The 13,318-nt window shown below is 46.4% G+C and overlaps 1 protein-coding gene across 2 annotated transcripts in view; it reads right to left on the bottom strand.

Annotated features, from left to right (window-relative positions):
• Positions 1,033 to 13,318, bottom strand: part of FLT1 (fms related tyrosine kinase 1) — a 103,951-nt gene continuing 91,665 nt past the window's right edge. For both annotated transcript variants that reach the window (XM_021378571.1, XM_021378581.1), the window contains 7 exons: positions 12,718 to 12,829; positions 10,683 to 10,782; positions 9,259 to 9,364; positions 9,053 to 9,183; positions 8,694 to 8,778; positions 7,944 to 8,035; positions 1,033 to 3,542 (listed from right to left, as the gene is read on the bottom strand). In XM_021378571.1, coding sequence (XP_021234246.1) covers positions 3,338 to 3,542; positions 7,944 to 8,035; positions 8,694 to 8,778; positions 9,053 to 9,183; positions 9,259 to 9,364; positions 10,683 to 10,782; positions 12,718 to 12,829 — 831 coding nt within the window. In that variant the 3' untranslated portion in view covers positions 1,033 to 3,337. The remainder of the gene's footprint in view (positions 3,543 to 7,943; positions 8,036 to 8,693; positions 8,779 to 9,052; positions 9,184 to 9,258; positions 9,365 to 10,682; positions 10,783 to 12,717; positions 12,830 to 13,318) is intronic.

The following is a 13,318-nucleotide window of genomic DNA, read 5'->3' as shown; positions in this document are numbered from 1 at the left end:
CGTACTTAAAGGGAGCTTATAAGGAGGAGGATGCCAACTTTTTACAGGAGTAGATAGTGAGAGGACATAGGGGAATGGTTTTTAATCTAAATCTCCCCTCTTTTAGTTTGACGTCATGGGAAGTTATTCACTGACAGAGTGATGAGGTGCTGGCACGGGCTGCCCAGAAAAGCTGTGGATGCCCCATCCCTGAAGGCTATTGAAGCCAGGCTGAATGGGGCCCTCGGCAGCCTGATCTAGTGCCTGATTTAGTGGTTGGCAACCCTATCTGTGGCAGGAGGAGTGGAACTACATGGTCCAACAAGGTGATCTTCAAACCCAAGTCATTTTATGATTTAAAACTAAAGCTGTGCTAAGCTTGATGGGAGCTCTTGTCCTCTATTTTTTCTCAGTAATGTGCAGCAGGAGCTGCAGAACGTCCTACAGCAGTAGGGTAACGTCATTGTGTTCTGCGTTTCCAGAAAATTTCATCTCAGCCTCCTTTCAGCATGGCTTGGAGATGCAGTTGAATCGTAATACATGGCAGAGAGCCCTTGATAGAGCATCTAAGTAGAGGCAGCTTCTCTGCATTGTGCATCTTGGGTGGGGATTTGGAGGTTCTCTGAACAAGAGTGAACAGCTACTGGGCCTGAGCTGCTGGCTTGTGACACCACCAGTTCAGAACAGGCTTTGTTGGTGACACCTAGCTTTGTGTGAGCAGAAGGGGGACCATTAAGGGGATATTTGTCAGTAGGCTGATTTTACTTCCTCCACAGTGAAACCTTGGCTTTCCTGGAGACAGAGTTGAGTTTTTGTCTCCAGACAGCAGTAAGCATTTCTTAAATATGCTGAGTTCAGTGGATTTCACTCGCCCAGGGAAGGAGTACAGGTGTTCGTCGCTGTATCAAGTTTGTTGTGCAAGGTGTGCCTTCTGTGCAATTGTTCCATATTCCTATTTGCTCACAAGACTGATACAATTGGTGTGTTAGTGCTGCTCAGTGCTGAATCATCTGTTGCAATAATCTTTGATGTTGGATTAACTAATTTGGCAGATTCTTCCAAAAAGCAAACTTTATTGTATGGGTTTAGCAATTGAATACACTATAAGAAGACAGAAAATGCAAGATGAAATATGAGTTATTCACATCGCAGAAACTTGGGAGATTCATATAAAAGTAATCTTTCTAGTTCTGTTTTCTTAAATATTTATGCACAAAAAGCATATTTATATATTTACATTATGCAAGCACTTCAGAGATGCATTATCCCATAATTAATTTTTTGCTGCAGTTAAGAAATTGTTCTCTGAATTTTTTATTTTTATTTTTAACCCGAAAGAGACAGTGCAATAGCTTGCATTTAAAACCGATGATCTTTTGGGAAGAAAGAACTGGAACTGATACACAGCTTAGCAGTAGTAGTACATATTTCTTTTACTTGCATATACGAGATTGTTTTCCTTTGTAAATATGCAAAAGGTCATTTGCCTTTAAGTCTGTTAATGGGGTAAGTTCACAGCTCCTAAACTGACTCAAGAGATTGGAATCCTACGTAAAATTTTTAATGTTACAGTGCTATTATGTTAAATGGCCACATCCTTGTTAATACTGAATTCAGAGATGAAAGGGGGTAGTGTCCTATACATGTCGAACGGGGAACATTCACGTCCTTTCTGAGATGCTATACAAAACTCTGTTGCAAATCAATGGTACGTTTGTATTTCTGTACATATATATATGCTATAAACTAACCTAGAAATTCAACTGCCTTCATAAAAAAAAAGCTGCCCTAACTTTCCAAACAGATTGCCATGTTATTTCTAAATAATCCCATCACACTCTCTAGACACTCTATAGAAATTAATTCTTTGCTTAAAGTATATGCAGCTCAGTAGCCATAGCGTCTTTTCAGACAGATTCCCATAAATAAAATATACTTAGTGCAGTGTGAGAAAGCCCACTAGATTTCATGGACAGAGCTTGGCTTTAGTGTATCTTGTTTGTTTCCAGTGTGTATATGTTGGCATATTGACAAAGTGCAAAACATCAGGAATATTTTCCTGGTTCCAGTAGGATTGACCAAACAGAGTTGATCTGCATTCCCTGTTATCGTAGCACTGGCTCTGATCTTAGGTCTTTCATATCCTTACAAACTGTGTTTTGAAATTTTTGCCTTGCAGGACTCCCTACCTCTTTTGTCCTTCAAAGCAGTAAGACCTGTGTGGGGCCTCATCCCAATCTGTCTCATTCAGAGCATTAGCCTTCCCCCAAAGATCTCAAAGTAGAATTTGCACTGAAAACTGTAGTGTATGATCTGCTTCTTGTTTTCCCTCTTCTCTGAGAAGATTTTTCAGCACTACACAGATAGCCTCACTATAGACCCAAGCAGTAGGGTGCAAATTCCAAGATGCTTTATGCTACGGGCTCACCCCATTTGCGTCTCCCAGCTGGAGGCTGGGTTAGTTCAGCACTGCATGCCCTCCTGCTGCCAAAAGACCAAACCGTGAACTGGTTTTGTCTGTAATGATGACTATTCTGGTTGTCAGAAGCACTGGGCAAATTATTACAGCTGTTGCTGTTCAGCATTAGGAAGGTCAAGGCCTAAGCATTAGTATTTTGCTATGTTTTGTACATGTATATAGTGGTCTGTAGAAACAAAGATCATTTAGATAAAGTCACTGATATCCTCTTAAATTTCAGCATAATTAAAATTACTTGGGTAAAAATTTCTAAACTGACATTATTTTAGAGACATCTTTTTTTAAAATGCATAGTATGAGGACTGCTGTAAAAATAGTGCCTCCTATTTTATCACGCTGGTCCATGACATCAGAGGCAGATGTTGGTATGGCAGTAGAGGTTGAATCTTCCCACCAATATTGTGATATGTGTTGTTGCCATCTGACAGATGGCAGCAGAGGGGCAGTCTGACAAAATGGCATCTGAAGTGTGTATAAAGCAAAGGTGTGTCACTGAGTTCCGCCATGCAGAAAAAATGTCATCCACTGATATTCATGGACACATGCTGAACATTTATGGAGACCAAACAGTGGATATAAGCACAGTGAGGTGGTGGGTGGTGCATTTCAGCAGCAGTGACAGAGACATGAAAGACAAGGCATCATCCAGATGTCCTTGCACAGCTGTCACACCGCAAAATGAGAGTGTCTCGATCAGCTCATCAATGTGAATTGACTGATGGTGATGGCTGTATTGAAAAATAGCATTTTCTAGCTGAGAATTTGCTGTACCAGATACTGCTATCATTCTCATTGTATCTGTTGTACTTTCCATGAAAAAAAAAAAAATAGGAGGCATTACTTTCAGAGCAACCTATGTAAATCTTGGCCCAGAAGCACTTAAATGGATGGCTGAGAGTAATGGACTACTGAGCTGTAGTCAGGAGGGGGAGGGTGACACGCTTTCATTTTCTCCAGCACTGTGTTTCCATAAGTGTATCTTCGCTTAGAGTCGCTGAGTTGGTCACAACTGAAACTGCAGAAGCTTCTTGGCTTTGTTATCCCAGAAAGTCCTGACTCCTTGCTCCTGCTGGCACCTTTCACACTGAAATAGAGCAGCATCATTGTTAGCACATTTAACACGTACAGACATTTGTTTTAATGACTTGAGCAAAGGCACATCACAAGAAGCAGCTTTGTTTGTTCTCAGATGATGGAAACAGCATTGATGCAGATGGGATTCCTTAATGGGACAGCAGAGGAGAGGACTGAAAGGGCCATTCTGTGTCCCCCTTGAGTCCCCTTCTGAGCAGCGATGCTGTGAGCAAACATCTTTATTAAAGTGACTGTGCTCATTGTATGTATTAATCTTGGTGCATACACAGAAATACCTGAGCATTGGGCCTAAGCTCTGTTGTTCATTTGTGGATGTTGCTGAGGAGCGAAACTTCATTGCGGGGCAAAGTAGTGTGCAGTGTCTGGCTGCTGAACTGTGGGTCCTGGGAGGGTCTCCATCCTTTAGAAGAGAACTGAGGGTGGTTGAGTGGGAGGAGTGAAGTAGTGAAAGGTCTCAAGCTGTGTGATAAAAGCAGAAAGCTGCCAGCATAGATGCATCCGGAGCCTATTGCAATGAGGAGTTTTTAAGACAAGCAACCAATGCTTTTAAGGAAGGGCAAAAGATCTGGGTGTCTCCTATCTCAGCCTGCTCTTAGCAGCAAATACAAGCTGCTGGTTTTAATGAAAGCATTCTTGTCCCACAAAGAACTGGTTATCCTGTAGGCTGCCTTTTATACATTGCCCTTTAGAAGAGGGGGTTTAATGTCCTCTCAGATGAGCCACTGCTTGAGATGCTGTTTGCCTTACAGCACTTTCTCACCCTGATTCTGAGAGTTCCAAGCTTAAAAGGGCTCTTTCAAATAGTGAACAAAGTTAACGCAGGGAAAAGTTTCGTGCTATTGAACTTAGATGCTGAAGCTTTATCTGTAGACACAACAGGACACTTTCCATCACTGATTAAATGTGAAATCCCAAGTTAAACCTATGTTGGACAACAATACCTAAAATTAGATTCTCTCTCCCTCGTGTTTATAAGTTCACGGGCACTTTGGCCCTCTCCTTTTGGAAGGTCAAGAACCTTGGCAGTCCTAGTCTTGAATTCCATAGAAGACAGAACATCTGTTGAGATTTTGAGAGCCCAGGATTTTACTTGTAATTTGCGCTGTTAGATGCTCAATAGAAGTACAGTGCTAGCAGCACAGGGCCCTTCCCCATTAGGAGTGGAGAAGTACCGCCTTCCCTTAGATTTTGTGCTTTCTTGGATCTTTAACTCACAAGCCTGTGTGTTTTGTAGAGAGTGAGGTCTCTATCTACAGTAGGAAGCTTGGAGGGTCCTCGCAAGCAGACCTCTCCAAATTTGTTGGTAGGTGAATGGAGTTCGTGAGGAGTCTTCATGATGAGCATTGCAGATGCATCCCATGTTTTTACATTGCATCTGCTGGCAGATGGACAAGTGATTGCCTTGGGACAAATTCCATAGCTATGTGACAACGTTAGTCACAGCCTCAGTGGACTTTTAAAAATGGTTTTACAAAGAGATGCTTCCGTGAGTCACATTGTAATTGCTGAGTCTTAGGGAGCAGTGAACTGGCAGAAGTGCAGCGTGCATGCTACCTTATGAGCCTTAAAACCACCATACTTTGATCCTCTTATTCTTTACCAGGCTTTGCATCCTGAGAACCTGATTTTTCTTGCAGCCACGGATCATAATGTTTTGTTGCTGTAGCCCTAGCTTATTCAGAAAGATTTATGCTTTAATAAACAATACCTCATATCTCAAGGCTGACTAAAAGGCCTGAAGCAATATTATGTTGTGGAGCTAAAATAAAGGAAGCTTCAGCACTTCACTCAGCTTCTACTGAAGCTGACAAACCTTTGTACCAGTAGAGTTGCATCTGTTTGTTTTACCTTGAGTGCACTGGTGTGCCTGGGCTCCTGCAGTTGGGCATCTGTGGTCTGGCTTTGTACTGAAACAGAGCTTATAGCCAGCAAAGGCTTCTTTTGCTGTGAACTATTTCCACTGTGGGAATGTAAATTAGAAAATGTCTACTTGATTTGTAATTAGGATTGTTTGTTGGAGGGAATGGCTGCTTTTTCCCTGACAGTCTGCATTCGGGATCTCAGTGAGGTAGGAGTTTGGCTGTGGCTTTTGAGATGCTTGTTCTGGCTCAGAAATGGCGTTCTCAGCCATTTTTCTGGCTTAGAAATTTGCTTTGACTTGGGGGCTTGCTCCACCGTGAGAATTTTGGCTTTCATGGGTTGGCCTTTTTCACCAGTACTGAAAAACTAGAAAAGGAGTGCAGCTGGGATCCTGCCCGCTTGCGAAGTGGACCTCCCAGTATTGCTCTGTCTTTGCCCACAGACCTGCCTATTGGGATCTCATAACTTGAGGTGCTGGAAAGATTTCTCTTTTTCTGCTGTTCACATTAACACGTGTTTTCACCTTATTGGCAATAGCAAGTCCAAGACACATGTCAGACATGTCAGTAGTTGTGCTCCCCGCCACAACCTGGGCCTGAGAGACTCTTCAGGGCTTGGGGAGATGCTCGTGTCCTGTACTGGGACGGAGTGAACGAGGACATCGCCGCTCCTGTGAATATGTTTGTCTGTGTTTGCATTCTAAACTTCAGCATTGAGGTGGATGGAAAGAGATGAGGAGTGCTCTGATTTTGGCCAGGCATTGCAGTGAATGTGGTCTGAGCTGTTCCTAATGCGGCTGACCCCTTCCTCATCCCAGTGCTGGCACCAGCTGCCCTGGCTGTGAGCTGCTTCTGCTTGTCGAGTCTATTTCAGGGTCATCCTTCCGATAATCCAGCAACCTCAACCAGCTCACTGCAAGGCAAAGCAGGCAGAACAAAGAGGGCAGGAGCACAGAGCAGGATGCTTGAGGTGCAAGGGTAGAGGTAGGACTATTGGGTTAGATCAGCCTACATGTGTGAGACCTCTACAAGCTCTATCTCCTCCAGTGTTCAGTGTTTACAGGTATTTATGTATTGCTCCAGCTTCGCCTAAATAAAGGATGCTTAGCTAGAAAGCTGCCACTTTCAGGAATGTGTGCACACCAAGGGGTCACTGTTAGCATACGTGAATGCTTTCAGCTGTAACACTGCAGCAGTGCTTGTTTAGCTTGCAGCCAGATGACCTTGTGCTTTCCCAGCCAACTGCTCTGTTCCCTGAGGATTTACATTCTAGCAAGCACGGCTGAGTGCCATTTTTTTTCCGTCCCAAGCATTTTTTCCTTTTGCAGCTGAGCAGGCTCCTTAAAGCCATTCCAGAGCAAAGGTTGGGCACGCTCCATCCTGTCTGTGCCACCCAGAGAAAGAGGCATTGTGTGCATTTCATCTGGGGAGGCCACAGCATTGGCTGTGTGACTGAGCAGCCTGCAAGGTGCTGCTTGTTTTGGCTGCACGAGCAGGCCTGCCTGCGTGCTCCCACACCTTTGTATCTGTGTTTAAGCACTGCCCTCTCAGTCACTGGAGCTTTTCTCAAAGCACAACCTCCCCTCCTTGGCAGCACATTTCAGCTGGCTGCAATTGTTTGCCGAGACAATACCAGGCTGTCCGGCACAGAGACGGTGACCGGCCCAGCATGACCAGGCCGGCCTTGACCTCCTGCCAGGGCGGGCCTGGGCCTCCCTCAGCCTTGCCCTGCTGCCAGCCTGGGTGGGCCCAGGGTAGGCTCGGGCTGGCTGTGAGCAGCGAGCTGGAGCCAGCTGCAGATGCTGCTGGCATCAAGAAATAAGCGTCTCCCACTTTCAGAGTTGGTGCTGGTGCAATGCAGTGCTTAGCACAGCCCTCACTCCCTGCTTGGGCAGCTGTCAGGAATTAGGTGGAGGAAGGTGGCCAATATATTATAGTGCTTAAAGGCAGGAAGAGAAATGAGGCCCTCACATCCATCTATTGTAAAGTTGCCTCTTTAGCATCCTGAGCCCATGGGTGTTAAATGGACCGTGCTTAGCTGACTCATGTAAAATGAGGGCAGTGACCAGCAATGGGAGCATTGCCTCGGCTTGAGTGCCCTTGGGGACATGCAGGAATGACCGCAAATCCTCCTCAGCGGTGTGTTCCTCCTCCCCCTCACCAAGGGCTGGTTTCCTGCAGCCGCTGCCTCCATGGCACATGCCTGCTCAGCCTGGCACGGAGCTGATGGACAGAGTGCTAACCAGTCCTAAGGGCGATGGACATGGAAGGGGCTGAGGGCTATTTGTTCCTTTGAGGAGGGCAGGGTGTGGGAGCTGAGTGACTCCTGACTCAACTGCTTAGGCTGAGGTTGGGCAAGGTGACCTCCCTTCCCACCTCAGTCTTCCTCTGGTTCTGAGGACACTTTAGCAAGGAGCATTGGGAGGGCCTGGACATGCCACAGCTGCTTTTGGTAGGCCTGATTCAGCACAAGGACCTCGAGTCCTCCTCTGACCCCTAACGTAAAGCAGAAGGGAGTGTAAAATACAGACCCAAAGAGTGTCCACTTCTGCTTGCTGCCTGTCCACGTGAAGCGTTTCAGTTCTTCTGAGGCCAGCACCATCCCGCTGTCTGCTTGGTAGTCCTGGAAGAAAACAGAAACCTATTAGATGTTAGCTGTAAAAAACTGCCAGGCTCGATTCCTATTCTGTAGGTTTTCTTGCTTCTTTTCCAAACCATCCATGTTATAGGGTGCAGTGAACACATACACAACCATTAATGCAGATACAGAGTGATAAAGGAAAGGTGCCTATAAGCAAGGTGAGGGTCTGGCCAGCCATCAGGTCAGCCATGAGAGCACCTCATGCCTTTTCCACCTCCTACCACAAAACACGTGTATCTTGTCTGGATTACTAAAACTACCCACTCACCCCAGTAGCACAGTGCAAATGTCCTGTCAATAGACATGGCCCCAGCTTGTCAGCCTGATACCAGGACTTGTTCATTCCAGTGATCTATAGAGGAAACATGACCCCCAGGTCTCACTTTTGCACTAATATTCAAATGAAAACACAAATCCAAAGGATTTTAAGCAGCAGTCCCATACCGGTGGGACCCAGGCAGGGCTGCTGGCACCAGCCAGTCCAGATCAGGCAGGGAGTGCTTGCTGCAAACAGAGCTGATTCTGCACCTCCTGTCAGTAGAGCTTGCAAAGCAGTAAAACTCCTTGATTGTTTTTGTATGAATCTGCCATGCAAATAAAAAGAAATCGGTTGCTTATCATTTTGCCAAGAGTCACTTACATTAAATACAAGTGTTTCCTTGATGGGAAGCTCTTCAAATGTCTTTATGCGCTGGGGTGGCTTTATTTTGAAAGTATTTACGTATCTGTTGAACAAAAAAAGAACAACTTTGGGTGAGAGTGTGAAGTGCCTGAGCAGGAAGTGCTGTTTTTTCTTTTCAGTATTTCCTTCTCAGTTTGCTTAGCAGCCGCCACAGTGGTTTGCAAAAGGAGACCCCAGTGCTGCCCAGATGGCAGAGCTGCTGGAAGCTCAAGCTGTGTCCAGGGGATTTCTCCCACTCAAGGCTTAACCATGCTGTGCAGCAAGCTGCAACACCCAACAAACCAACCAAAACACACTCTTAATCCTGCGTATCTCACCTGACTCCTTCTGTGCTTCTGCAGTTTGGGCTTGTAACAGGAAACTTCTCATTGCACAAAGGATCAGTTGCAGGGGGAAACCCACTTTCGGTTGTAAAGATGGTGTCGAGGGGGATGTAGTCCTTGCCTTCCTAAAAGGGGGCAGGAAAGGACAGCGTTACCCCTGTGGATACAGGTTGTGTGGCATCCCGTGGGCTCCCACGTACCTGTTGCACACTGGCCTGCAGCAGGTCGCCCAGCCGCTTCACCAGCTCCGAGAACCGTGGCCGCTCATTGGGGTTGCTCCGCCAGCAGTCCAGCATGATTTGGTAGCTGTGAGGGCAAAAGGAGCATGTGGAGGGTTAGGGCTCCTTTTGATGCAAGGCAGCACAGGCTCCAATGGCTTTATGTCAATAGAGTTAACTTCTGAGCCCGTGTGATTTTATGAATGCACTGTTCATCACTTACCAGTGCCTATTACTAAAAGAGCAAGCTTTCCAAAAAGGAGACGATGGTTTTCTTCCCACAGGACACCAGGAAGACCGCATCAACTGAACAATTTAGCCCAGTAGTCATACTTTCTTTTTTTCTATCCCTAATTAAGCATTAAACCCTTGTATAAAACGCCTATTAACTGGCAATGTTTAAGTTAAAGCATCCTTAGATGACTTATATGAATGTGTCACTTCCTAGTATTGGCTGAGCCAAGCTTTCCTTCCTGCAATAAAATATGTGGAAGAGCACTGTCACTGGGATAATAAAATTAGCCAATGGGTAGTGCTTCCAGATAGATGTGGCTGGCTTGCATCCTTTTGCTGCTCCCAGAACTACTTTTTGGCAAGTGTTGCTATTTTGAGTCATGATGCAGCACCCAAAAAGGCACTGAGGATGTGCCTGCAGGGGTAAAATACCCTGGATACTTGTGCTCCTAAGTGATTTACCCCATGAGGTGCGTGTTTGAAGTGCTGCAATTTACCCCCATGGGAGCAGATGAGGGCATGGCACTCCCTGCTGGGGGGCTGCAGACCTGGGGCCTCAGTTGGTCCCCAGCCTCTAGGAAGGCTGTGCAGCAGCAGCAGCTGGAGGCAGGACCTGGGGGAGGCTCAGCAAGGCTGGGAGGCTACGGTCCCCGTCACCTTCCTCTGCCACTAGACAGTGGCTCCAGGAAAGGGTGGGCCCTCACCAGCGGCGTGTTTGCAAGGAAGCCTCCACTGCTGCTTCCGAAGTTCAGAAAATGTTCCTAATGTCACATTCCTCCTGCACTTATCTGTGCGCACGTCAGTAAATGCTAAACCTGGATGGGAATGGGTGACCTTCCTTCTGCCATGGCGAGCCGAGGCTGCGTGCTGTCCTGGCTGCACAGGAGGATGGACACCAGGGCACTGACCCTGCCTTGGCATGGTGTGCTGTAGACCCCTGGCCTTGGGCACACATCCCACCATGTGTGGCCCTGCCAGGGTCATAGTGCTGGTCAACCACTCTGCCCCATGGGAGGGCCAAGAAGGTGGCTAGGGCAACAAGAAGATATGAGGCCGTTATTTTTCTATATGTTTTTATGGGCTGTTTTTTGCAGAAGTTTATATATTATTCATGGTGCAAAGCAGCCCCGGAGGGTGGAGAGATGCAGGGCAAGTAGAGAAAGGCATCTTACATCTCCTCAGTGGCTTGCTCTGGGGCCCGCATCCTTGTGCCTTCCTTTAGTTTGCTGCAGAAGTCCTCGTCTATTTGGACTCCAGGGTATGGAGAGGCGCCTGGGGGCAACAGTGGGAGAAGAGAATCATCCATGATTGCATTCATTTATCCAACCATCCAACCATCCACATCCATTCATCCTTTCATCCTTTCATCCATCCATATCCATCCATCCATCCACATCCATCTATCCATCCAACCATCCACATCCATTCAGACTTTCATCCATCCATCCATCCAACCATCCATCCATCCATATCCATCCATCCATCCATCCATCTATCTATCCCTGAGCTAGGTGGGGAATTGCCTCTGCACACGAGGACTCAGCTCTTCTGGCATATGACATGCAAGAAGCAGTCCCCATCCCTGCAAGGGCACCCAAGCACTTGGGTGTGCAGCATCTGCCTGCAGTTCTCAGGGCATGGAGAGCAGTGGTGAGGAAGCACTGACGATGATGCTCCAAGCCCTGCTCCTTGCAGGGGAGCAGGATCAAACCCGGGACTATTGGTGGTGTTCACCTGACCCGAATGGAAGAAAATAAACATGAATTTGACTTGAAAGGAATCTCTTAGGAAAAGATAAGTCTGGTCTCTCTGTGGTTTGGATCACCCCAAATTCTAGTTAGTTAACAAACCCCAAATGCTCAAAGCCACCTTTTTTTACTAAAAAAAAAAGCCACCAATTTTTTACTAAAATTGTGGTTTAAAGTCAGATGGAGGCACATTTACATTGCTTCTCTAGTTTCTGTGGTTTTAAGGCACAGCCTGCTGCTGATGATGGTATTTTATTTTTTCCTTTCATGGAGATAAGACAGCATCAGGAAAAGGGGAAATGAAAGAAGAAGCCCTTTCTGAGGGCCAGTCGCTGGGTTCCAGGAGCTGGGGCTTTTAGGAAAACGCAGCAGGTATTGTGTGGCTGTCCATAAAATCACACAAGTTGGCAGGCAAAGCAGCAACATGTGTTTAAAGTAATAAATGATTGTTTGTCCTGCTAATTGTATCGTATTATTTCCTCTGCTGTTCTCCTCATTTGTCAGTCTCTGTTTTAAACCCAGTTAAGATTCTTCTGTTATGAAGGTCCTGTTATTCCCTTGCAGCAAGCATTTTGTATCCTCTGGTTTCAATATGGAAAAGAAAAGAGAATGAAGAAGAAAGCCTCCTTGGGTGTTAATGTCAGATTGCACGCTCCAGTTCATCCTGCAGCATGTGCATGGATGTGTGCTCCTGGGGAGGCAGCTGAGCAGGGCTGGGGCTTCAGGCTGGCAGCGGGTTCCCTTCAAGAATTTTTGGGCACTGAGGAGATTCCCCAGAGCCTTCTCATCAGTCCCAGCTCTCAGTCTCTCCTCACAAGAGAGGTTCTCCAGGCCCTTCAGCATCTTCATGACACTATGTTTGACCCAGTCCACTATGTGCAGGTCTCATACTTTTAGAGAAAAATGAGGGAAACCTGGGTTTTGGACATGGCAGAAAGAGAAGTACTCTGATAGCCATGCTAGCCATGATGGCTTTCAGCCTGGCAAGTCAGCTCTCTTAGAATCATAGAATCCTTAAGGTTGGAAAAGACAGATAAGATCATCTACTCCAACTGCCAATCCATGCCCACTAACCATGTCCCTCAGTGCCACACCCACACCTCCAGGGCTGGTGGAACACCGCCTCCTGGGCAGCCTGCTCCAATGCCTCACCACTTTTTCTGAGAAGAAATCCTTCCTAATACCCAACCTGAACCTGAACCCAAGTGCAACTTAAGGCCATTACCTCTTGTTCCCTTGCTTACTGCTGCCCTTACAGGCACAAAAATTTCCATTTCTCAGAAGCATGATATGCACTATTCTCTCTGCCCGCTCCCCACCTTTGTCTGATTTAGGCTTTTCCTTATTAAAGACCCAGCAAAAGCTCATTGTGGTCCATGGCTGAGGTGACACACAGTGTGGCTCTGGCAGCATACCTCTTCTTGGCCCCCTCCCAATCCCAGGAGTAGGCGTAACGTACCCAAGGAAAATATCTCCCACAGCAACACCCCATAGGACCACACATCGCTTTTGGTGTTGTAGATTTTATCAAAGATGGATTCTGGAGCCATCCACTTCAGAGGAAGTCGAGCCTGGAACGAAGTGGACAAACCTGACTATTATTTTCAGAGACTGAAAGAATTTAATAATAGATTAATAAATTAGCAAATAACTGCTATTCAAACAGGAACCTGTGGGATTTCCTTACAGGCATCCTAGAGATAGGGGAGGGAACCCTGTGGCCATAGACAAATCTCTTTGTGTTGGTGTCGGAGATGTTCTTGGGGGAGTTTTCAGGTACTGCCCCAGCAACCCATGAAACCCCCTCAGCACAGCACATTAGTGCCTTCTGAGCATTCCTCAAGCCACAGAGAATAGTTTCACAGCTAATACATCGTGCTGTCAGACTTGAAAGCTACTTGCAAATGAGGGTACAGCTGGCAGGTGGGTGAGACGTCCAGGAGCAGAGCCTTGTTTTGCAGGGACTGGTTTCCTTGAAGGAAAGTTACTGAGTATGGGGGTCACATTGAAGAGCTAGCCAGGAGGCAAACATCAGAAAATGTCTGAAGTATTATCAAACA

The sequence above is a fragment of the Numida meleagris genome, chromosome 1, assembly GCF_002078875.1.
Source record: "Numida meleagris isolate 19003 breed g44 Domestic line chromosome 1, NumMel1.0, whole genome shotgun sequence".
Lineage (NCBI taxonomy): Eukaryota > Metazoa > Chordata > Aves > Galliformes > Numididae > Numida > Numida meleagris.
The sequence above is the reverse complement of the archived record's forward strand: the minus strand, read 5'-3'. Positions and strand labels throughout refer to the sequence as shown.